The sequence below is a fragment of the Lepus europaeus genome, chromosome 4, assembly GCF_033115175.1.
Source record: "Lepus europaeus isolate LE1 chromosome 4, mLepTim1.pri, whole genome shotgun sequence".
Taxonomy (NCBI): Eukaryota; Metazoa; Chordata; class Mammalia; order Lagomorpha; family Leporidae; genus Lepus; species Lepus europaeus.
The window spans coordinates 8,347,669-8,370,096 of NC_084830.1; the positions used below are offsets into that span (position 1 = coordinate 8,347,669).

Here is a 22,428-nt window from a genome sequence, read left to right on the forward strand (position 1 = left end):
GAGTAAGTTCTCCCACGTGAACTTCCCTGACGACTGGCGCGCGTGGTGCAGGTGCTTGTAGGTGAGTGCGGAGGAGGCAGTCACCTAGCCACAGCAGCGATCTATCAGGAAAACAATAGAAAGTGGTAGTGACTGCCTTCTTTGGTTTTCTAATTCTGCAACCGGACTCTTAGTTCTGCGGTGGACAAAACAGAGAAGAGAGATGAGATACTGGAAACAAACTCATTTCGCCACTGTAGCTCCCACTCTGGGCTCTCGGCGGGTCACTCAAGGCAGGATTCAGCCTTCCTGAGGTCGGGTGTGGCACGGGTGGGAGGGGCTTTCCCCGGGCCAGGCACTCGCCAGGTGGAGAAGGGCGACCTTGCCTGTCACCTTGTCTAACGCTCCTGCTCGCCCCACAGCCATTCCGCTGTGCCCACTGCCATTACTCCTGCAACATCTCCGGCTCCCTGAAGCGGCACTACAACAGGAAGCACCCCAACGAAGAGTACAGCAACGTGGGCAGCGGGGAGCTGGCCGCCGAGGCGCTCATCCAGCAAGGTAGGAGGGGGGCCGCCTGCCCCAGGGGCTTGAGGCCCTGACCCTTTGGATTTGTTACTTTTTTGTCATTGTTACAGCTGTCACCTTCACTGCTTCACTGTTACTCATCAGAGTTACTTATCACCTGCTTAACTCTATAGCTCCCGGACAGAAAATCCACAAGGACAGGGTTCCGTGCTGCCCAGGGTCTCCCTGCCGCCATGTTGGTGTGCCAGGAGGGCCCTCCCCTCCGTGTCCATGCACAAAGGGTGCAGACCTGGAAGTTACCAGTTTGTTGTCTTTACTGAACACTGATTAGCTGGAGCACTTATCTTGCTCTGGGATGCTGTCTTCCCAAGAGAAGTTTCTGAATACTTTTTGTGCTTGAGTGGAAGCTCTTGAGCAGTCTTGTTACTGAACATTATGTGGTTTCTAGATTTTCCTTTCTATGCACTTACCACTAAAGCATATTTATAGGTGAACTTTTTTGAATGACCTAAAAATATTTATTGAGAACCCACACTGCTTATTCATCAGTAAAAGGAAAAATATTCTAGAATATTTAAACTACAGAGACTTGAAGACAATCTCTGATGCTATAAAAATATTTTTTTTTCAATAAATAACCACATACTCTGGAGAGGGCACAAAGAAATGCCGGTGTAGTTAGAAACGCACTCAGGTAATTCAACTAAGAAGGATTGCAACACGCGGTGTGTGCATTGCTGCTCCTTCCCGAGCTCCGAGATGGTTTGCAGCTGGGGATGGTTTTAGAACCCTGCCCTGGGGAAACAGAGACGTGGGCTGTAAACTCTGCGGCAGCTGGGGACACTTGGCATTTCCCGTTCAGCATAATCGCCGTAAAATGTGTCTTCATGTCAAATAGTCGAGTTGGCTGCAGCCTGCAGCACGGTACGTGACAGGCTCCTGTAAGGATAGAGATGAACAGCACAGGATAGCTGGGAAGTCGCCATGTGGGGTGACAGGGAGTGTGCGTGCTAGTGTTGTGGGGCTGGGGGGGAGGGGGCCTGGCTCAAACCTGCGTTTTTTGTCTTTAGCGATGTAGCTTGGGCACGTCCCCCTACCCCTGCTCCTTAGGCTGTCCAGCAGAGAATGGCATTTCTCCCTGCCCACTCCCAGGCTGGTGGAGGGGAAGAAGTGAGAGGAAATCCCCAGGTCGGGCACACATCGGGTGTTTTCGTTCCTTGCTCTGTGTCTTCTGAAAACATCTAGGAGGGCTGGAGCCTCTGCACTTTTTGAGGACCTCCATGTCCAGCGGTCTCAGAGAGGGGAGCACAGCTGGCAGACAAGCAGTCCCCACACTTATGTGAAAGAGACTATAAGACTGGCTTGAGAAAACAACATTTTATTGGCAGTGTTTTGTTACGTTGCTATTTTAGTACCTCTTCCTTTATAGCAAATTGAGAAACTACAAGGTCTCATGAAGATATTTTGGTAGGAGAGAAAACAGAAAAGAAAACCAAGTGCAGATGGGGAGAATTTATTGAAAGTAATAGAAAGAAAAGGAAAAATCTCAGTAGTCCCGCACCATTCAGCAACTCCCAACGTCGCCTAGTGCAGGTCCCCGTGCCCCTCACCCAGACGTAAGAACCACATGGGCTCTGTGCCCCTGTCATTTCCACACTGTGTGTTGCTTTTTCTTTTAAATATTTATTTGAAAGATAAAGTTACAGAGCGCGATCTCTTACATCTGCTGATTTATTCCTCAAATGGCTGCAATGGCATAGGGAGCCAGGAACTTCATCCAGGTCTCCACTTGGGTTCTGGGCCCCAGGCTCTTGGGTCATCTTCTGCAGCTTTCCCATTCACCTTAGCAAGAAGCTGGATTGGAAGTGGAACAGCTGGGACTTGAACTGGTGCCCTTATGGGATGCTTGCAGGCAGCAGCTTAACCCCCTATGCCACAATAGCAGCCCCTCTGCGGTGTGTTTGTACCCAACCAGCATTCAGAGGCTGTCCTCCTGCCCATGCAACCGGTAACTCTTAAGGGCCAAGAGGCACACAGGTGTCTCCTTCCTGAACGCGTCCGTGGAAGAGCGTAGGGAGGCAGGTGAATACAAATGTGAGAGAAGCCCAGAACAGCCCTGCAGCAACAAAGCCCTGCCAGGGAATGCCAGTCGATTCCAGAATCTTAGAAAGCGAATGGAAAACGCAGGGCAGGGAGGAGTTCAAGCTCAGCAAAATTTTCCGCAAAGCAATGATGAAAGCGTGGAAGCAGCGCGATGATAGTGTCATCAATCTGATCCCACGCCTGTCCCTGTGCCACAGGAAACATTTGTTTTCTGCTGATCCAACCCGAAAGAGTGGAGGACATGGAAACAAATTTGCACCCTTCTGCTGCATTATTGATGGTGTCTTTAAGCCAGTCGCACTGTGGCACACGTGACACTGTCAATGCTGGAAAGATTTCTCCTGCCCCCAAGCCCCAGGGACTCTGGCCAGGGTGTCGGGGCTCAGCGCTGTTGGGGAGATGAGGAGCCAGGAAAATTCTAGATGAGACCTGCCATTCTGGGTGCTTGCAGAGGGACGGTGCCAGTTCTTGCCGCACTCTAGAATCTCGCGGCGACGGCAGCAGCTGCTCAGACCTCTCCCCAGAGGTGCTGGTAGGGGCCTCCCCACCAGCTCTTCCAGGGCCGAGGAGAGGGGCCTGAGTGGCAGCCTGTGCCTGTCACTGTGCTGCAGATACTCCTGCTGTGGCCAACTTGAAGCTGCCGTGGAGGACTTGGGAACACAGGTGTGCATTTGGCCTGTGAGCAGGTCAAGCCAGCCCCAGTGATCCTCTGATCCTGAGAGGTACGGGCTGACATTGCCAGGTCCCTGTCACCTGGGTCCCTGCGGGGTGCACCTGTTCTTGTATTGAGCACTGCGTAGATGTTTTACTCCCCCCACCCCGCCCCTGCCTGGCTTAGGTTTTTCCCATAATATTTACTTCCTATGAACTTCATGAAGACAGCTTGCATGCGTGGCTTTCAAAAATTTTTTGCACGAAAATAGACTTGTCTCTTCTTTCCGTTTTTCCGTGAGTAGCTCTTGGCGTCCTATCGTGTGCCTGACAGTGGGCTTAGATGTCAGATGAAGCAGTTGTTGTCAGTGCCTAGGCTGGGGACAAGGGCTCAGGTCTGCTTCCAAAGCTGTGCGCTCTGACGCCGTGGCAGGAAGTATGCATCCTTTCCAGCTGTGTCTTGATGCTTTGGGCTGAGCCGTCTCCAGGGCCCCCAGTTCTGCAGAGCAGTCGGGGTGGGGATAGATAAATACAAGTTGCAGGAGAGAAGACATATCAGGGGAGTCTTAGCTTTGGGTACCTGCCAAGAATCTCTGTTTTAAATGACTGATTAGCAGAATGTAAATACGTGTACATATGTATCTTGGTGTGTATTAGTATCTTGGATTTGCACACCAGATTCAGGAAAGATAGCATAGCATAAAATCCAAAAATCAATTAACTCAAAAGTCATGTATTTGATTTTTAGACACTGTTATTTTGAAATTGTTTTGGTTAGGGTTCAGATTCAGTAAGTTATTCGTAGATGGTTCCAGTGATGTGATGTTATTCATTCTTATTTTATTTGTTTCTTACAACGTCCCTGTTATATTGGCGTTCTGGTATAAGACAAAGAGAGGGCAAATGACTGAGCCCCAACCACAAAATGAATGAGTGGCCAAGTTAGACTCAGTGTCGTGACTCATGGTGTGGTGCTTTGCCACGCACAGGCCTGCTAGCCCTTGCATCCCCTGAAGAGGCACGGCTCTCTTCTAGCGTGGGATGTGTTGTATCTGCTGGTGGCTGTATGTTAAGTAGTATGTCGACAAAACACACACACGAGGGCTGTCTACTTTCTCTTGTTTCTTTGTCCCCAAGGCCGCCTGGGAGGCCTGTCTCTCTCACCAGCCTTTCCCATGGTTATCTGGAGAGCCACAGACCCCGAGATTTGGGGGAGTGTGTCGGGGGAAAAGGGGCATGGGGAAGACCTTACTTATGTAAGCTTTGCTTACCAAGTGTTCCTCCCTGGGTTTGGGACGTCAGCCTGGCTAATGATAGCATACTTTGTTCCTTCTGTTGTACTTTCCCTTGAGGATCCCATGGGGGAAGGAGGGGCAGGCTTTTGAGACAGGGTACAGACATCCCAGGGCCCATGGCCAGGATAGATCTAATGGTGGCCATGTCGTCAGGAACCCTATACCTCCATGGCTGCACAGGCTTTCTACCTGACTCCCACCCCTAAAGTCTTCCCTAGTTCTGAGCTGGGCTCTGACTGGGCCCCAGGGCAGGCACTAAATTACAGGACTGTAGGAGGTAGGAAGTCGACAGTCCTAATCCATATTGCACTTGTGAACCCACTGTGTCCCTTTGTCCTATATGTAGGGCACCTCTGAAGTCTTAAATTGAATGATAAATATAGCACTTATGGTAACTTTGACATAAATATTACATTATGGAAATATTCACAGAGTTGAAAACCATGGGACTTAAGGAGTGAATCTCATAAAATGAAATTAATCTGTATCTACTTTCCCTGGATAACTAAGTTGCTTTTATTCCCCTTTCCTTTAGTGCCTGTGTGGGTTTGTTCTAGCTGCCAGGGAGTGTGAGCACGGATTTGGTGGTGGCTTGAATTAGCACACACTTATCATTGTACGGTTCTGAATGTCAGGAGCGCAGAAGATGCTCGTGTTCCCTAAGCAGACGCTGGGGCAGAGGCGTGGCTGGTTTTCTGGCTTTGCTGGCTTTGCTGGCTTTGCTGGCTTCCATAGACCTTGGCTTGTGGCCCCTTCCTCCCCTTCATCTCATGGTGCATCACTGGGCCTGGCTCTCCTGCCTCCCTCCAGATAAGGACCTTTGTGATTACCTTGGCCTCACATGATCCAGAATAATCTCCGCATGTCCAGATCCTTAACCGCGTGGCATCTCTCCCCTTGGAAAGACCACGTACAAGTGGCATCTCTCCCCCTGGAAAGACCACATACAAGTGGCATCTCTCCCAGGGGAGACCACGTACGAGTGGCATCTCTCCCAGGGGAGACCACGTACGAGTGGCATCTCTCCCCCTGGAAAGACCACATACAAGTGGCATCTCTCCCAGGGGAGACCACATATGAGTGGCATCTCTCTCCCAGGGGAGACCACGTACGAGTGGCATCTCTCCCAGGGAAGACCACGTACGAGTGGCATCTCTCCCCCTGGAAAGACCACATACAAGTGGCATCTCTCCCAGGGGAGACCACATATGAGTGGCATCTCTTCCAGGGGAGACCACGTACGAGTGGCATCTCTTTCCCAGGGGAGACCACGTACGAGTGGCATCTCTCTCCCAGGGGAGACCACATATGAGTGGCATCTCTCCCAGGGAAGACCACGTACGAGTGGCATCTCTCCCAGGGGAGACCACATACGAGTGGCATCTCTCTCCCAGGGGAGACCGTGTGGTGTCACATGTTCTGGCCATTAGGACACCTACTGGCTAAGGCTGAGAGCTGCAGTCTTTTCACCTCGGAAGAGAGGACTAAGACCTGGGAGTTCAGCAGGCAGCTTTGGGCCATGGCAGCCAGCACCAGGTTCTTGCACTGAGTCTGTGCCACCTGCCAGCATTCCCTGCCTGCCCTTCCAGGAGCTCTATTATTGAAAACGAAATTGAATTTTCAATAATGTCAGGCACCACAAAGGAACGCAAATATTTTAACGCCTGAATCTCCTCCAGAGTATATTGCATTCCACAAAGAGCAAAGGATGCTGTGACTGATTTTAGCATTGCCCCTGGAATTCCACGCTCTTGTCTGGTTGATCCATCCTTGGGAGGAACTTGCAGTTTGGGGGACTGCCCTTTCCACGGTGTGCACTCAATACCAAGGTCACAAGTTGGCTTGCCACATCCTTCATTGACTTTACTGTGTGTTGCCTGAGACTCTAATGAATTGAAGTAGAAATTAATTTCTCTCAGCTTTGATGTCAATTAACTGGCATGGTTATACATTCGGTCCAGATTACACATTTCCATTTGTTGTTCTTTAATTAAAGTCAGTGTGGCAAAGGTTGAAGTTTTAATTAATGCGAGGGCACTATCATATTAAGTTTAATTTAAACATAATATGAGGATGTTTTCCTCCCTAAATTGGTTTCCATTAAAGAGTACCCCAGAAGGAATCTAATTTCATTTTCAAGCCCAAGTTTAACCTTGGGTAGTTTCGTTTGCACATTTTCTTGTATCACGTCTCTGGGAAAAAGCAGCATTGGTGTAGCCAGAAGAAAAAGCAGAGGACCTCACTCCTTGACGGTTTTCAGAGATGGACATAATTTTAGGTGGTTTATAAGTAATAACCAAAAAAAGGTGAAAGCAAAGGTTAGTTATTCTCTGAGTAAGAAAGAATGAACCCATTTGGTTTTTCCCAGAAAAGAAGTGCAGCATGTTTGAGTTTCAGAAAACAAGCATCCGTTTGAGCTGTTTTCTGTAGAAAAGACATGGGCTCATATGACCCAGAATAATCTCCCCATCTCCTTAACTGAGTGACATCTCTCCCATGGAAGACCACGTGGTGACACATGTCCTGCAAGGCTGCAAGCTTCAGCCTTTCACCTTAGAAGAGAGAACTAAGAATTCGGTGTCTACGGCCAGGTTTTTGACCCATGGCAGGAGCCACCCCCACCCCAGCCTTCTCTTTCTGTTGCTCCACTGGGCTTTCTCACACAATGGCCATAAGGAGCAAGGGGATGCGCTGTTGCCTTAAGGTCAGCTTCCGTTTTTGACTGGAGAATCGTTGCCACCTCCAGTGTTAGATGAGGACCCCTGGTTGTAGAATGACCCTCTGTGTGCCTTCCACTGACATGGTCGGATCAGGAGATGCAGCACGTCGTTACTGTGCCTGGGAGATAATTCCGTTGTGTGATGCATGCCATGAGACCTGCCTGAGTCTTATATCATTTATCAAGACAACCTCTGTGTCAGACTCCCGGTACTCCTCCCTAGTGCCCCCATCATCTGTACCCAAAGGGTTCAGCTCAGTCGTCCCACTGCCTGAGGATAAGCATCTCAGGAACTTGTTCAGGTCACCTGTGTGGTGGAGAGATGGGATACTTCTGCACAGCACTGGATGTAGCAAGGAGTACTAGTGACGCTCTAGGGCTTCAAGCATAGGATGAGGAGCCTGTGCAGGAGATGGACTCAGATGCTTGTGAAGAACCAGGAATGGGGGGTCTCCCAGGACCCTGGAAAGAAGAGATGTTGGCTGGGGGTAAGTGCTGTCACAGTGGGCAGCCGCAGTGTCTGGGGTTAAGGCCCCAAGTCGGACAGATGTGGATTCAGTTCTTGGTTTTGCAGGGCGGCCTCAGAAAGGCGACTTTGCTGTCCTGAGCCTCTGTGTTAGAGTCGTCGGCAGACTGTTGTAGGAAAGCACGCCTTCCTGTGTGTGAGCTCTCTGACATGTGAGACTGCCTTGTGAGTGGAGGACTCGTGATGATGTCATTGGTGGATGTCGTCACGGCTGGTGGTGGTGATGGAGGTGGAGGAGATCCTGGTAGCAAAGCCAAGAGTGGAGAGTGCTCGTTGGATTCATTAATGAGTGAAGTGATTTTATCTGGACACGTGCAGTGCCAGGAGGTGGAATGGGTGCAGAAAGCACCCAACCAAAGCAGAACCTCCAAGGAGAGCACTCTGACGTTCTGGGTCAGGTCCTTCTTTGTTGGAGACTGTCCTGGTCTTCGTAAGGTGTGTGGCAGTTCCCCTGGCCTCTGTCCACTAGATGATGGTAGTGACAATGGAAAGTGTCACAGACATTGCCAGATGTCCCTTCCAGAGAATATAGCCACTCCTGTTGGGAACCACTTCCCTAAGTAACGAAGAGAGGCAAGGGCGTGATGAATTCCTGTATGTTTCTCATTTAGATTTATAATCTTTGATGAAGTCATTTTTAATATAGTAATTACATTTCCATGCAATAAAATTTGCAGGATTCAGAAGGACGTGTAGTGAAAATAGACCCTCTGGGGCCGGTACCGTGGCTCACTTGGTTAATCCTCCGCCTTGCGGCACCGGCATCCCATATGGGCACTGGGTTCTAGTCTCAGTTGCTCCTCTTCCAGTCCAGCTCTCTGCTGTGGCCCCGGGAGGACAGTGGAGGATGGCCCAAGTGCTTGGGCTCCTGCACCCACATGGGAGACCAGGAGGAAGCTCCTGGCTCCTGGCTTCAGATCAGTGCAGTGCCGGCCATAGTGGCCATTTGGGGAGTAAACCAATGGAAGGAAGACCTTTCTCTCTGTCTCTGTCACTGTCTGTAACTCTATCTGTCAAATTAAAAAAAAGAAAGAAAATAGACCCTCATCCTTTTGCCACCCAGCCTTGCTGTCCGTCTCGGGAGAGCCGGGAACACAGCTTTCTCCTGACTCCCTGGAAGTGGGGCCCTCACAGAATCCAGTCTCTGAAGGGAAGAGGGAGGATCCCGCTGTACCTGGGCAGGGGAGTGGGGTCTGAACACGCTCACTGGCTGAGGGGATGATGAGCATAGAGGAAAGGAGCGAGTGCAGGGGAGCGGGGTGTGGCTGGAAAGGGACCTCAAGAGAGGAGGATTTGCCGAGTGCCCAGGGTGGTGGGGGGCCTCCCAGGTGCCAGTACAGGAGCTCAGCAGCCAGGAGGAGGCCTCTCGAGCCCCTGCCTTCCTGAGGGGACACTGTGGAAGGGGAGATGCCCTACCGACGCCTACAGGAGGGAGAAATAACGCAATTCCAGCTGCCAGGGGTGACCGAGCTACAGCAGGCTGGAGAGTGGCGATGGCGCTGGGTGCTTGGGGCTGGCCTCGGCCAGGAGTGTCACGGACAGCCTTTCCAGACAGGCAGTGCTCGAGCTGGGACCCTCGTGAGGAAGGGAAGGGCAGATGGTGACCTTGGAGGAAGTTTCCAAGCAGGAGGCCCGGAAAGTGTCCTGAGAAAGGACTTAGCTTGAGCAGTGCAGAAGACCCAGAAAATGAGAACAAGGCTGGCGGTGGAGCGGGCAGGGCCAGAGCGGAAGGCAGGGGTGAGGCTGTGGGGGCTGCCAGGCCATGGAGGGGAGTCAGGATGTCATCCTGGGTGTGACAGAAAACCATCAGAGGGTTTCCCACCTGCACAACCAGGCCCTGCTTTGTGCTTTCACGAGACCGATCTGTGTGCTGAGTGGCAGGGAGACCGACAGTGGAAAACAGGTGATGGCTGCCAGGAGGCTGGTGAGGAGCTGCTTGTTCCCATCTGTGTGTATGCAGAAGGTGACAGAGCCTGGACTGGGAGTGCAGTGGGAGGCCTTGGGGACGTGTGCTTCTGCACGAGGTCCCTGCTGGGCGGGCATTTCAGTCGGAGTTCAGGGCAGGAGTCTAGGCTGGAGTTACGCACAGGACAGTCATCAGCTTATGGTTAGTGTGCCAAGTGTCACGAGCCCCCTGGGGCTCAGGGCTCCAGAACACCCCCCTTCATGTTTTGGGAGGGGGAGCAGGAGGGAAGAGCCTGGGAAAGGATGGCTGGGCACTCCGCCTTGGGGCCATGAGCTGGGCTGAGAACAGGAGTCAGCCCTGGGGTGGAGAGAGCACCAGCCCAGCCAGGGGGGTGAGGGAACCTCGTGCAGTGGGGCTTGTGCCTGGGCAGAGTTTGGAAACTGGGGTGGGGCGTCTGAGCATTCAGTTTAAAATTTGTGTTAGTTTACCACGATTTCTTACATTTCCTTTATATTAGTGCATTATCTTGATAATGTCTTAGTAGGTTACATTGGGCACAAATTTCATTTGAAAATGCCATGAGAATATTTCTAAAAGAACATGGAAAAATGAAAGCTAAGTTTATTTTAGCACAAAAATTTTTGAATCTCTTGCACTGTTTTTCCTAACACATTTCTGTGAACTTTGTGGGGATCTCGGAGCATTAAGCTGCTTGCTGTAAAAGGCTGTGGTGGAACAGGGCTGAGACTCGGAGCTGCAGAGCGGGGAGGGGTGGTCTCTGAAGGCAGAGCAGAGCCTCACCCGCAGACAGGCTCAGCCCAGGCCAGATGGGAGCAGATACAGGGTGTTTGGTGGTGAAAGACTTGAGGAAGGGGGTTCTTCCCTGATGTTCTCATCACGCAGGAGATAGGAGCTCGTGTAGTGACTGAAAGAGGAAGTAGACGATAATGTAGGGTCTATATGGGATGGGACGGAGAGTGGCCAGGACTTCTGCATAATTGGAGAGAATGGCCTGGGAAATCCTTGAGGTCGGGCACAGGGCAGTGAAAACAGGACACGGTTTTGTGATTTGCCTCCTCATCCTGGGATCAGGGCAGCTGGGTTGACTGTGGGCTGTGGGTTCCCCATGCCGGTCAAAGAGAAAGAGAAGTGGTCGTGGATGTTGAGAGGTTTGTCAGTAAAAGTTTGAGAGTTTGGGCTCTGCAGTGTGGGCCTTTTGGAGAGGGAGGCAGAGATACAAGGGGAGAACTGGGGACAAGCAGGGGATGGTGCAAACTGGAAATTCTCAAGAAACAGAAGAAACATAGTGAAAGTAAGAGACCAGAGCGCTGGCAGGTATCAGAGCGGGACAGAGTGCATCCCCAGGCATGGGGGTAATACTCAGCTGAATGAATAAGACTTCATAGTGGTAGGGAAGGCTAGTGAGGTAGAAGGGCTCAAAATACCATCAGGTTAGTGCATTAAAATCAACTAATAGGGGCCGGCGCTGTGGTGCAGCAGGTTAAAGCCATGGCCTGCAGCGTCAGCATCCCAAGTGGGCACTGGTTTGAGTCCTGGCTGCTCCGCTTCTGATCCAGCTCCCTGCTTATGCTCCTGGGAAAGCGGCAGAGGATGGCTCAGGTGTCTGGGGCCCTGCTATCCTTGTGGGAGATCCGGAGGAAGCTCCTGGCTTGGGCCTGGCCCAGTCCCGGCCATTGTGGACATTTGGGGAGTGGACTAGTGGATAGAAGATCTTTCTCTGTCTCCTTCTCTCTCTCCATAACTCTGGCTTTCAAATAAATAAATAAGTCTTTAAAATTTTTTTTAAAAAATCAACTAATATGTGGACTTTGAGTGGAGGGGGCCCAGGCACCAAGGTTTCACAGGTGGCATTGTGGGCAGGAGGAGCAAACCTGGGAGATGCTCCCACTTGATGGTGGAGGGGCCTTCACCACCCAGCCCCGACCTGAGAGAGCCTGGCAGAGAACAGTTCAAGGTGGAATGGGGAGGAGCAAGCTCTCTCTGGTGAGGTCCCTGTTGGGCCTTGTGTTGCCTGCGAGTTCTGAGATAGTGGAGGAAACCCAGAGTGGAATCGGGTATAGGGCAGGAAATGCATTTACCAGAGGCCCAGGAGCACCAGGTGCAGTGGCCGCTGACCTTGGGCAGCCTCAGGGCTCCGGATAACTGCGTCGGGGCCTTTGGTGGAGATGCTTCCTGCCCACACCCAGTTCAGGGCAGAGGCCCTGCGGGGCCAGGGCACAGCCTGAGCCTGCCCACTAGGACGGCGATGTGGTGCCAGGGCTGTGGTTAGCTTCCCGGGCCGGAGCTTGGTTCACAAGGCCCTCCTTGGCCAAAGAGCCTCCCGTTCCGTTCCTGCCTCTGATTCCGTGTTAGGAAGATGGTCTTCTATGCGGTTCTCCAGGTTTTGTTCGTTTCTTTATCCTTTTTTTTTTTAACCTGGAGTTTTATATTCTCTTCATCTAAGCATCCAAGCACTTCCCAGAACTTAGGAAAAATTTGATCAGCTGAGTAAATAGTGACAAGTCAGGTCGTGAGCAGCTTTTACGTTTGTTCTACACTGGGACATTCGTGTGATTCAAACCAGGGAGCAGGCGACTGAGAGCTGGGCTCCTGCCCTGCATAGTTTGGGACAAGGGAGATTGAGAAAAAACAGCCACTGACCTTCAGTTATTTTTTATTTCTTTTGGTTTCTCAGTTAATTTGTTATTTACAAATAAAGCATAAGGATGATTTGAACCACATAGCTGCTTGGCCAAGGGAGTTATGTTACACGTCTTATTTCTCAATGACATTTAAAATACCAAGCACTTATTTGGCTCTCTGCAGATGTTTATCCAATAAATGAAAAAGGCACATTAAACTTGAGTCTGTGCTCTGAAAACAGATATGCCGCTGCTGTCATGTTGCAGGACTCAGGGAGGCTGGGAGTGAAGGATGGTGCCAGAGACAGAACCCCCCGTTTCCTAGATTTGAGGCGTTTTTGCGCGCTGTGACCTCTGTCTGTGCTTGCAGGTGGTTTGAAGTGTCCTGTGTGCAGCTTTGTGTACGGCACCAAGTGGGAGTTCAACAGGCACTTGAAGAACAAGCATGGGCTGAAGGTGGTGGAGATTGACGGAGACCCCAAGTGGGAGGTAACGTTTCAAAGTGTGGTGTTGATCTTGACATTTCTAAGCACCAGTGGCAAACTAAGCAAGCCCAAGGCCTGGATTTTCTGGGAGAGATACCTGTGACTGCTCAAGTCTAGTGTCTGAAGGATCCAGTGGGTGAGGTCTGGGCCACACATGTGGTTCTTGTCCTGGATTGAGAGCAGCCTGCCTTGTGAGTGTATGGGTCTCAGGGACACTTTTCCTTGTTACCTGCATCTGAAAGAAGAAGAGAAGGCAGGGGGTCTTCTGTCCTCCCACCCCCGAGGGCATCAGGGGCTGCACTTTCTGGCCCCGCCTGTCCCTCTGCTGAAGGCTTGGGCTGCTGCATTCTCCGTTAGGATTGCAGCGAGTCTCTGGCTGAGGACCCCTGTGTGTTGTGAGAGCCAGTCGCCGTCTCTCATAAATGCCGAGTGTCACAACTGTGGACCAGCTGCAGTTCCCTGAGCCAGGGTTTCTCAGACTCAGTGCCACTGAGGTTTTGGCCTGAATACTTTGTGGTTGGAGAGAGCTGCCCTGGGTCTTCCAGGGAGTTAGGCTGCCTTTCTGGACTCCTCCCGCTGTATAGTAACAGCATCAGCCCTACCCTTGACCCCTACTGAGACAACGCCTCCAGACACCTGCCATGTTCACCGTCCCTTAGGTCAAAGTGACCCCCCCCCCCCCAGTTGATCTAAGGACTTTACAGAGCACCCAGTTGCCAAACGTGAGGGCTCTTTAACAAACCCCACAGCTCATGAAAAGAAAATACTGCCTCATGATGATGGGCCATCATTCTGGATCGCAGGGGAAGGGTGGTTCGGTCAAAGGCAGTGTGCTGATGTAACCCCTCATACGCACAGAAATGAGGGAGGGAAATGAAATGATGATCCTCACAGATGCAGAGAAACCACCTGACAAAACTCGGTCCTCGCTGATTCAAAGCGATCCATAGAGCAGAGGGTGATGGATAGATCCTGAAAAAAATTTCCCTGTCACAAGCCGAAGTCCAGCATATACTTTGCTGGGAAACACTCGAGGGTTTCCAACTGAAGTCAGAAACAAGACAAGGGTGCCCAGCAGCTCCCGCACCCATACCCTGGGGGCTTCAGCAAGATACACAGACGATGGAGTACATGGAAGGTAGCGAGATAGGCAGGACATATGGAAGGTAGGTAGAGGGAGAGAAGATTAGACAGATAATAGAAGATAGATCGATAGATAAGGGAGGGAAAAGCAAAAAGGCAGGGGGACGTGTGTGTCAGAAGGACAGAGAAACAACCTAAAAGGAATTCCCAGTGGCCAAGGCCAGGAACAAGTTGAGTAACAAATATTGATAGTATTGGATTATAACTCATGGAACAAAATAAAAAGCCACGTGTCCCTAATGTCACCTACGAACAGTTAGACCTTGTGCCATCGTGTCAGCTCTGTGGCCTTGGTATTCTCGTTCATACTGGAGGCTGATAGATACGAGCGCCCGAGAGGTTGAGGGTGACAGAACCGTGCAGTGGTGAGGCTGTAAGCGGCCCCCTGTGAGTCCTGGGAAGCGGCAGTTGCTGTGATGATTGTTGATGTTGATGCGGGCTTCACACCTCCATCTGAAAAAACAGTCCCTGGGGTGTGTAGCTCCTGCTGCAAGAATCCATAGACACTGGAATGCCAACTCCTGATGTAACATCCCATCCATCTGGGTCGGCTGGTGTTTTGCAGACACGCACAGTCCGGTTGCTGTCCTCTGAGGCCTCACTTCCAACAGATTGCCACACCTTCAGCAAAGCTGCAAACCCAGCAAAAGTGTCGGCAGCAAAAGTGTCGGGACCCGGGTCCTGAAGTGACACAGTGGAGCAGCCAGGACCCTGGGCGCTGGCGGTCAGCAGTGGAGCTGCCTGTCGTAGGGGTGGGGCTGCCACCTGGCTCTCAGGACAGCCTGGCAAAGAGCACCATCCTTCCCGAGATTGACTGTGACCCCGATCCACAGAATGAAAGAAAGCCCTTTCCCGGGCTGATGCATGCTTTGGATCCTGCACTGGCTGACACACTGCTCAGCAGTACTTACAGGGAAATGTTCTTTTGGTTAAATTCCACACTCATCCTGTATTTATTGGGTGTCTATTACATGTCAGGCTGGAAATGCCTCAATAAACTCGGCCATTTGGCTGCAAAAGAATAATTGCACGCTGCCCTGAACGCCCCGCCAGTTCCCCATCAGTGCTTGATAAGTGCTGGAGGAGTGACGCTGGCTCCTATAAACCGCGTCTCCGCTGGTGACGTTTCTGCTTCCTGCCGTGGGGTTTCTTCTGCACCCTCAGCCCTTCCAGGAGTGCCAGTTGCCAGTCCCTACTCCTGAGAAAGTCCTGTCCCACCGCTGTTCCCCTGGAGTCAGGCGGTACCTGTGGATGTCACTGCAGCTCCTCCCACCTTCACAAACTCCTCATCTTGCAAAAATGCATTTCTTATGGGTTGATCGAGCACATATTTCCTATACAAATAGGAATGGCATGCAACGCTAAGACTCACTGTCCTCTCCTGGGGTGCAGGGCCTGTGCTTGTGTGTGCTGTGTGCTTACCCACACGCTCCTCCCCACCATGGCTGCTCTGTCGCAGTGCCCTCTCTCTGTCAGCCATGGCACGAGGCCCCGGGCCAGGGGCAGATTAGAGGTGACAGTGGTGCCAGTGGGAGGAGATGGGGGAACCAGTCAAAGAGCACGTACCAGGAGATCCCCTGTCCACTCCTGCAAGGATGTGCAGCACAAGATTTCCACCAAAGCTAATCGTAAAGACCTCCAGGTACTTAGCTGCAAGGAGAAGGTGTGTTCCTGGAGTGGCTGATGTCTTGGGAATGCCAAGTAAAAGATGTTGCAAAGCAGTGCTTGCCTCTGGGCATTTATTCTGTCTCCATGCAGTATTACCCCCAGTTTCTGGGTAATAGGTTTATCTGTTAGATGGTCCTTTTAGGTCTTATGTTTTTATTTAGCCAGCAACAGACACCCCTGAGGAGCCTTCCACCCAGTATCTCCACATCACAGAGGCCGAAGAGGATGTGCAGGGGACGCAGGCAGCGGTGGCCGCACTCCAGGACCTGAGATACACCTCTGAGAGCGGTGAGAGCCCCGTCTTCCTCGGCCCCTCTGATTGGGTCTTAACTGGGCACGGGGAATGAATGAGTTTGCAAGGGCGAGAGGCCCAGCGGCTGAGCTACTGTAGAATCTCTGACCCAGCATCTGCACTGCACAAGCAGTCCCGTTGGCAGCCACCTGAGGTCCCTGCCTCTTGGAACGTTCTAGAACAGAGCTTTCTGACCGGCGTATGAGATTTCCCCACATCTTAGGACATTCAGTTCTCAGAAACTCTGGTGAGCTCAGCAGATCTAACTCTTCTCATGCCACAGAAAAAGTGGCTTTTCCTTGTAAAGGACTGGCTGGGTTGCTGCCTGTGGGTGTGGGAGCTAGCCCTGGACTCTCAGTCCCTGACTTCCCATTTGAGCGCTGCCCCTCTCCATCCGTCCTCGTGGCCCCGTGTTCCAGGGGTCTCACTCGGAATGCCTAGGGGTTGGCATGCAGTGGCAGTGGGTGGCTGAGACTGGGCCTGCTTCTTCCCATGCACATACATACACACTCTGACTTTGCACACTCGTTCTAAAGGCACTCCAGTATCCCCCCTAGAGTTACAATTCAGGCTTTTGCTGATTAGGCCAGGCCCACTGGCTCTGGCCCTGGACTGCCCAGGCTCCCCTGTCTCCTGCCTCCCCAATCCTGGGCTGGGGTGCAGGTCTCAGCATGGCTGCACTCGTGACCCAGCTGCTGCACGGCTCCTGGCACGTGGTCTGGTCCCTGGCCCTCAGTTTGTTCTCAGCCTGCCTCGTCCTCCTCTTCAGAACTCAGATTCTGTTGTCTACAGAAATCCATCGGCCTCTTCAGCACTGTCCCCATAAGTGCCCGATGGCGACTCACCAGGTGCTGTACTGCTTTGCTTCCAGGGCTGTCTCAGGAGAAGGGGCAGAGGTAGCGTTAGGTCTTTGTACTCCTACCAGGCATCATAGCTGCGGGCTGACAGTGGGGGCCTGGTATAAATGGTCGCTGAGGGTGGGAGTGCTAAGGACTCAAAGCCTCACCTCAGTAAGTCTTCCAGGCAAGTGTTCTAGTCTTTGGGTGTTCAGAGTAGTTGGCCATAGGTACATTTGCATCACCTCCTCTGAGGGGAGTGTGAGTGGGGGATCTGGGGTGACACCTTATGAATCAATGGTACTTCATAGGTTTCATGGAGGATGGAATTACAATAGAAGGTTTGCAACCCATGCACTGTTTTTTCATAATGTGCATTTTCCACAAAATTTTTAAAGACGCTCCTTGTATGCATGGCTTTGATTTTTTGGGGGGAGGCATCCAAATATGCTTACTGTTTAGTCCCATTTGTCTGCAGACTTTCTGAGGTGCTCTTGTATTTGCAAGTCCTGCCTCAGCCTCTGCATAGAACACCCTGATGTCACTGATGGACTCACTGGAGGATGGCCTGTATCAGGCTGCCCGTAAGGATACAGACATTGGCAACACTTGCTGATCTTCTGCTAACACGGAAATCAAGCAGTACTCTCCTTTTAGGAAATTAATAACCAGGGTCAGAGTGTGCTCAGGAGGACTCCGACAGGGCAGGACGTACTGAGGAGCCGCCCTGATGGTGTGGACTCCAGGCTTCTGGGATGATTGAAATAGAGAGTCAAGTTTGACGAGGCGTGGGGTTCTGAAGCCCCCTGGCAGACAATGGAGACATTCTCAGTTGGTCTCCCTAGGACCCCTGTCCTTTACTCAGCAGGATTTCACTGGCCAGCTGCCCCGTGCTCAGGAGAAACTGGCTCTGCAGCTGGGGCCTCATGGGACTGTATTGTGCCACTAAGCTAGGTTCAGGACAGAACACGGGCTTGAGTTCTGGTGTTAGCGTGGAATTGACCCAGTAGCTCGGGCAGCTCGCTGTGCTTGAGTCAGCTGCACGGTGGGGATGCCGTCCTCATGCCATTGGCTCCCTGTGAGACAGGCTTGTAGAAGAGGCTTTCAGAGCTGTGAAACGCAGTGCCTATGACCTCTGTTGTCAAAACGAGCGATTACCCAGAGCCCAGGGTCCTCGGGGAGCAGAGGGGCCACTGTTGCCGCCAGTTGCCTTCACAGTCTCCTGTTTGCTGCTTCCTCCCTTGCCAGGTGACCGACTGGACCCCACAGCTGTAAACATCCTCCAGCAGATCATCGAGCTGGGCACCGAGACCCACGATGCCACTGCCGTGGCCTCTGTGGTTGCCATGGCGCCGGGGACCGTGACAGTTGTGAAGCAGGTGAGACCTTCCTCTCTCGATGTTCCCTGCTCCCCCTCTCTGGGGCTCAGTTCCCCAAGGCAGAGTCTGGAGTGCGACTGGTCTGCTCTGGTGCGTTTTCTTCTTCCACCTGCTATTATTACTGAACAGTGTCTCCGGCAGCATTCTCGTGGGGATGATTTGGGTGAGAGGCGTAGTACGTTTGAGAAATATTTCAGGAACTTGCTAGGAACTCTTCATTCATCCCTTCAAAAGAATCCTGGGGTGACGCATGAGCTTGATGTGCACACGGTTAGACACGTGTGTTGGAGGAAGCAGCCCACAGTGCCTCGGCCCCTCCAGGAAGTGGAGCTCTTGGGCGCAGCCCGAAGCCGGGAGGATTTCCCAAGGTGCTGGCCTTTGAACGCCATAATGTCCCTGCTGAGATCCACACGGGAAACGGAACAATGGGAAGAGAACGGTCAGTGTGGAGAAAGGGTCGCCGTGCCCATTCATTGGTGATGCCGTTTGGCTCACTGCCCCTTCTGTCCTCTGAGGAGCCCGTACCATCTGCTAGCGTGCTGTGCTGGATAATTAGATCATCCTTTTATCTTTGTACCTTAATCTCTCCACCGTCTCCTGCTTCATTTCAGGAAAGATTTAGACTGGCTTATGCAAACAACATAAAAGCAGAAAGCAAAAAAACAGTAAACACATCAGAACCAAGGAAATATGTGACCTAGAATTCAAATTCAGGTTCCTAGGGAAAAATTGAAAAGCAAACCATAGCAACTGCTCAGTTATACATTCTTCTGTTGGCTGGTGGAGTAGGTACTGAGTGCCTGCTGTGGTTGTACAGTGTTCTGGGTACTGGGGTTCCAGGAGAGAAACTGTCACCGTCGTGCTGGGTGCTCACTAGTGGGGCAAAAGCTAACACACAAGAAAACCAGCCTGGCATCAGGGGTCAGTAAGAGACCAAAGGCAGTGGAGAACAAGAAAAGCAGGTGAGGGGTAAGGGAGTGTGCTCTGGGGACTGTATTGCGAGCAGTCAGTGGCGAAGATCTCTCTGACATTTGAGTAGAAGCCTGGAAGAGGTGCATGCTGCATATATATATATATGTGTGTGTGTGTGTGTGTGTGTGTGTGTGTGTGTGTATGTATTTATGAGAGAGAGAGAGGTTCCATCCACTGGTTTGCTTCCCCAAATGCTCTCAACAACCAGGATTGGACCAGGTCAAAGCCAGGAGCCCAGAACTCAGTCCATGTCTCCCAGGTGGGTGACAGGGACCCAAGTCCTTGAGCCATCAGGTGCTGCCTCCCAGCATCTGCATTAACAGGAAGCTGGGATCAGAGGCAGAGCTGGGATTCACACCAGCACTTTGATATGTGATGCAGCCATTCCAGACCAGCATCCTGTCTCCTGGGCCAGACACCCCCAGAAGTACTGAATTCTACAACAGGAAACACGCAGAGGTTTACCTGGGAAAGAGCTCAGCTTTTCTCAGCAACCACACACACACACACACACACACTCACACTCACACACTCTTTCCTGGTGGCTCTCAGGTCTGTCTTTGATGAGTCTGGGGTAGACCCCCATGCTTTTCCACGATGGTCCCCTGAGTGTGCCCAGGGCACAATGAGAAACATGAAATTCAGGCCAAGTACTTCTCTGATGGGCTAGAACCTTCTAGTACAGTTCTAGAGTTTTGATCCACAGACCAGACCCAGCGTCTCCAGGCGAATGTCTGCATGGTGTGTGCTTTCTTCCAAGAAGGGCTCCAGTGGAAGTCAGCAGGAGGCGGCTGCCTGGGTCCATCTGCAGTAACTGGGGGTCCTGCCTGGGCTGAGAGCAGGCTTCCGTACTCGCAGGCTGAATCTCTATGTGGCTTGTCCTCTGGCTTGTACTCTTCAGGTTGCCTTTTGAATCTTAAGCCCCTCACTTGCCCTGGGCCTAGCACTTGGTCCAGTGTTTGGGGGCCCTGAAGATGCTGCTGTCTGTGACTGGGCTCTAAGAACCGGGTTGATTTGCTGCTCCGCGGGGATGTGAATAATGGAGCATCACTGGCAGTGTGGTGATGGACAAGGTCAGGGGTTTAGGATACCACAAGGTCAGGGGTTAGGATACCATTTAGATAAGCTTCTCGCAGAGCAACAAGGCAGGAGGAGATAAGCTTCCTGTACCATCAGCGCAAACAATTTAGGTGTCTTCATGGTGGCACTGTCGGAGAATCTTCTCCCTGCAAACACAGAGCTGCAATCCATCATGAGAGATTGCGTTTGCAAATGCTCCCCTCGAAGGCGTGTTTCCCGTCCTCGCTCTTTGGCCCAGCACCTCGCTCCCAGAGGCTGCTGACGTCGGATGGATGGGGGAGCAATAAGGGGAGAGTGACGAGCAGGAGGACAGTAAATGCCCACTCCTGTAGCAAAGGGATCGCAGCGTATCTGGCTCTTACAGGTGCAAGAATGCCCTCTGAATTCAGTGGTCCTATCGTTTAAATTGCAGTGTTGCTTTATTTTATTTTATTTTATTTATTTTTTTATTTTTTGACAGGCAGAGTGGGCAGTGAGAGAGAGACAGAGAGAAAGGTCTTCCTTTTGCCGTTGGTTCACCCTCCAATGGCCGCTGCGGCCGGCGCACCGCGCTGATCCGATGGCAGGAGCCAGGTGCTTCTCCTGGTCTCCCATGGGGTGCAGAGCCCAAGTACTTGGGCCATCCTCCACTGCACTCCCTGGCCACAGCAGAGAGCTGGCCTGGAAGAGGGGCAACTGGGACAGAATCCGGCGCCCCGACTGGGACTATAACCCGGTGTGCCGGCGCCGCAAGGCGGAGGATTAGCCTAGTGAGCCGCGGCGCCGGCTGCTTTTTTTTTTTTTTTTAAAGATTTATTTATTTATTTGAAAGAGTTACACAGAGACAAGGAGAGGCAGAGAGAGAGAGAGGTCTTCCATCTGATGGTTCACTCCCCAATTGGCCACGATGGCTGGAGCTCTGCGATCTGAAGCCAGGAGCCAGGAGCCACTTCTGGGTCTCCCACGCGGGTGCAGGGGCCCAAGGACTTGGGCCATCTTCTACTGCTTTCCCAGGCTGTAGCAGAGAGCTGGATCAGAAGTGGAGCAGTTGGGACCCGAATCAGCACCCATATGGGATGCTGACACTGCAGGTGGCGGCTTTACCCACTATGCCACAGCACCGGCCCTGGTGTAGCTGTTTTATTATAGAGATTGGTTACAGTTTTTTTTTTTTTCTTTTAATTACACCTGGTTTAGAATTTTTCAGTGGGGAGATTATATCTGCTTAGTGAGTGTGCAGAGCCACTGAAACATGAACCCTCTAGCCCCTGTGGCAAAGCAGCAGAGTTCTCCCTTCTCTGTGTGGAGAAGACCCTGACGGTGGGCACCGGCCTGTGCTCCAATCCAAGGCATGGATGGAGTCACGTCTCCATAAACGTCCACTGTGTAGGATTGACAACACAGTGGGTCTCACTTTGGATTCTCCACTTGTAACCTGTAAATCAGCAAGAAGTCAGAGGTGTGGCTGTAAACTTCCAGAGTTATCTTTTTAACTCAGTTATTCTTTCTTCTGCTTCTTAAGGCTTTCCACCAGATTTTTTATTTGTTCCATTGAATTCTTAATTTCCAATATTTTGTTTTGATTTCTCTGTAAATCTCAATTTCATGGGCAAAGTTTTCATTCATGTCATGTATGGATTTCTTTAGTTCATGGATTTGCTTCTGATTACCTCTAAGTAATCCTACAATCAATTTTTTGAATTCCGTCTCTGGCATTTCTTCAATCTCGTCATCGTCACATTCTAGCATTGAAGTGTTAGATTGTTTTGGGGGTGTCATGCTGTCTTCATGATCTCATTTCTTGAATTGCTGCGTTTATTATTGGGCATTTGTGGAGATACTTAATTTTTTCCCCCTGTGGTGGCTTTTATCTTTGGGCTGTGCCTCTGGATTAGTGGAGTGTCTGCTCTCTCAGTGAATACCCAGAGGCCTGTGTTGGGTGTGGTCAGGGAGCTGTGTTCAGTGCTCCAGGGTGAGGGGAGAGTCCAGGGGACCCCCAAGTTGGGGGAGGTCAATCTCTCTCTCTCTCTCTCTTTCTCTCTCTCTCTCTCTCTTTTTAATCAGAGAAGAGGTTTGTTCTGCTCTGTTGTGTTCTCCTGTTCACCTCCTCTCCTCCAAGGAGACCAATGCCTGCGCACTAGCCCCAGTGGGGACAGTATTTGTCTGTGCTGCTACAAGAACCACATGAATCATCCATGCAGCCCTCCGTGTGAGCTCCCTCCCTGTTCCACCATCTTGGAGCTCC

The 22,428-nt window shown here is 51.6% G+C and overlaps 1 protein-coding gene across 3 annotated transcripts in view; it reads left to right on the forward strand.

Moving 5' to 3' along the window:
- Positions 1-22,428, forward strand: part of ZFAT (zinc finger and AT-hook domain containing) — a 330,215-nt gene that overhangs the window by 288,927 nt on the left and 18,860 nt on the right. For 2 of the 3 annotated variants that reach the window (XM_062187952.1, XM_062187951.1), the window contains 4 exons: positions 402-540; positions 12,720-12,838; positions 15,807-15,933; positions 18,022-18,152. In XM_062187952.1, coding sequence (XP_062043936.1) covers positions 402-540; positions 12,720-12,838; positions 15,807-15,933; positions 18,022-18,152 — 516 coding nt within the window. Of the gene's footprint in view, positions 1-401; positions 541-12,719; positions 12,839-14,542; positions 14,886-15,806; positions 15,934-18,021; positions 18,153-22,428 lie in introns of those variants that run through there. The other variant, XM_062187953.1, reaches the window with a different exon arrangement.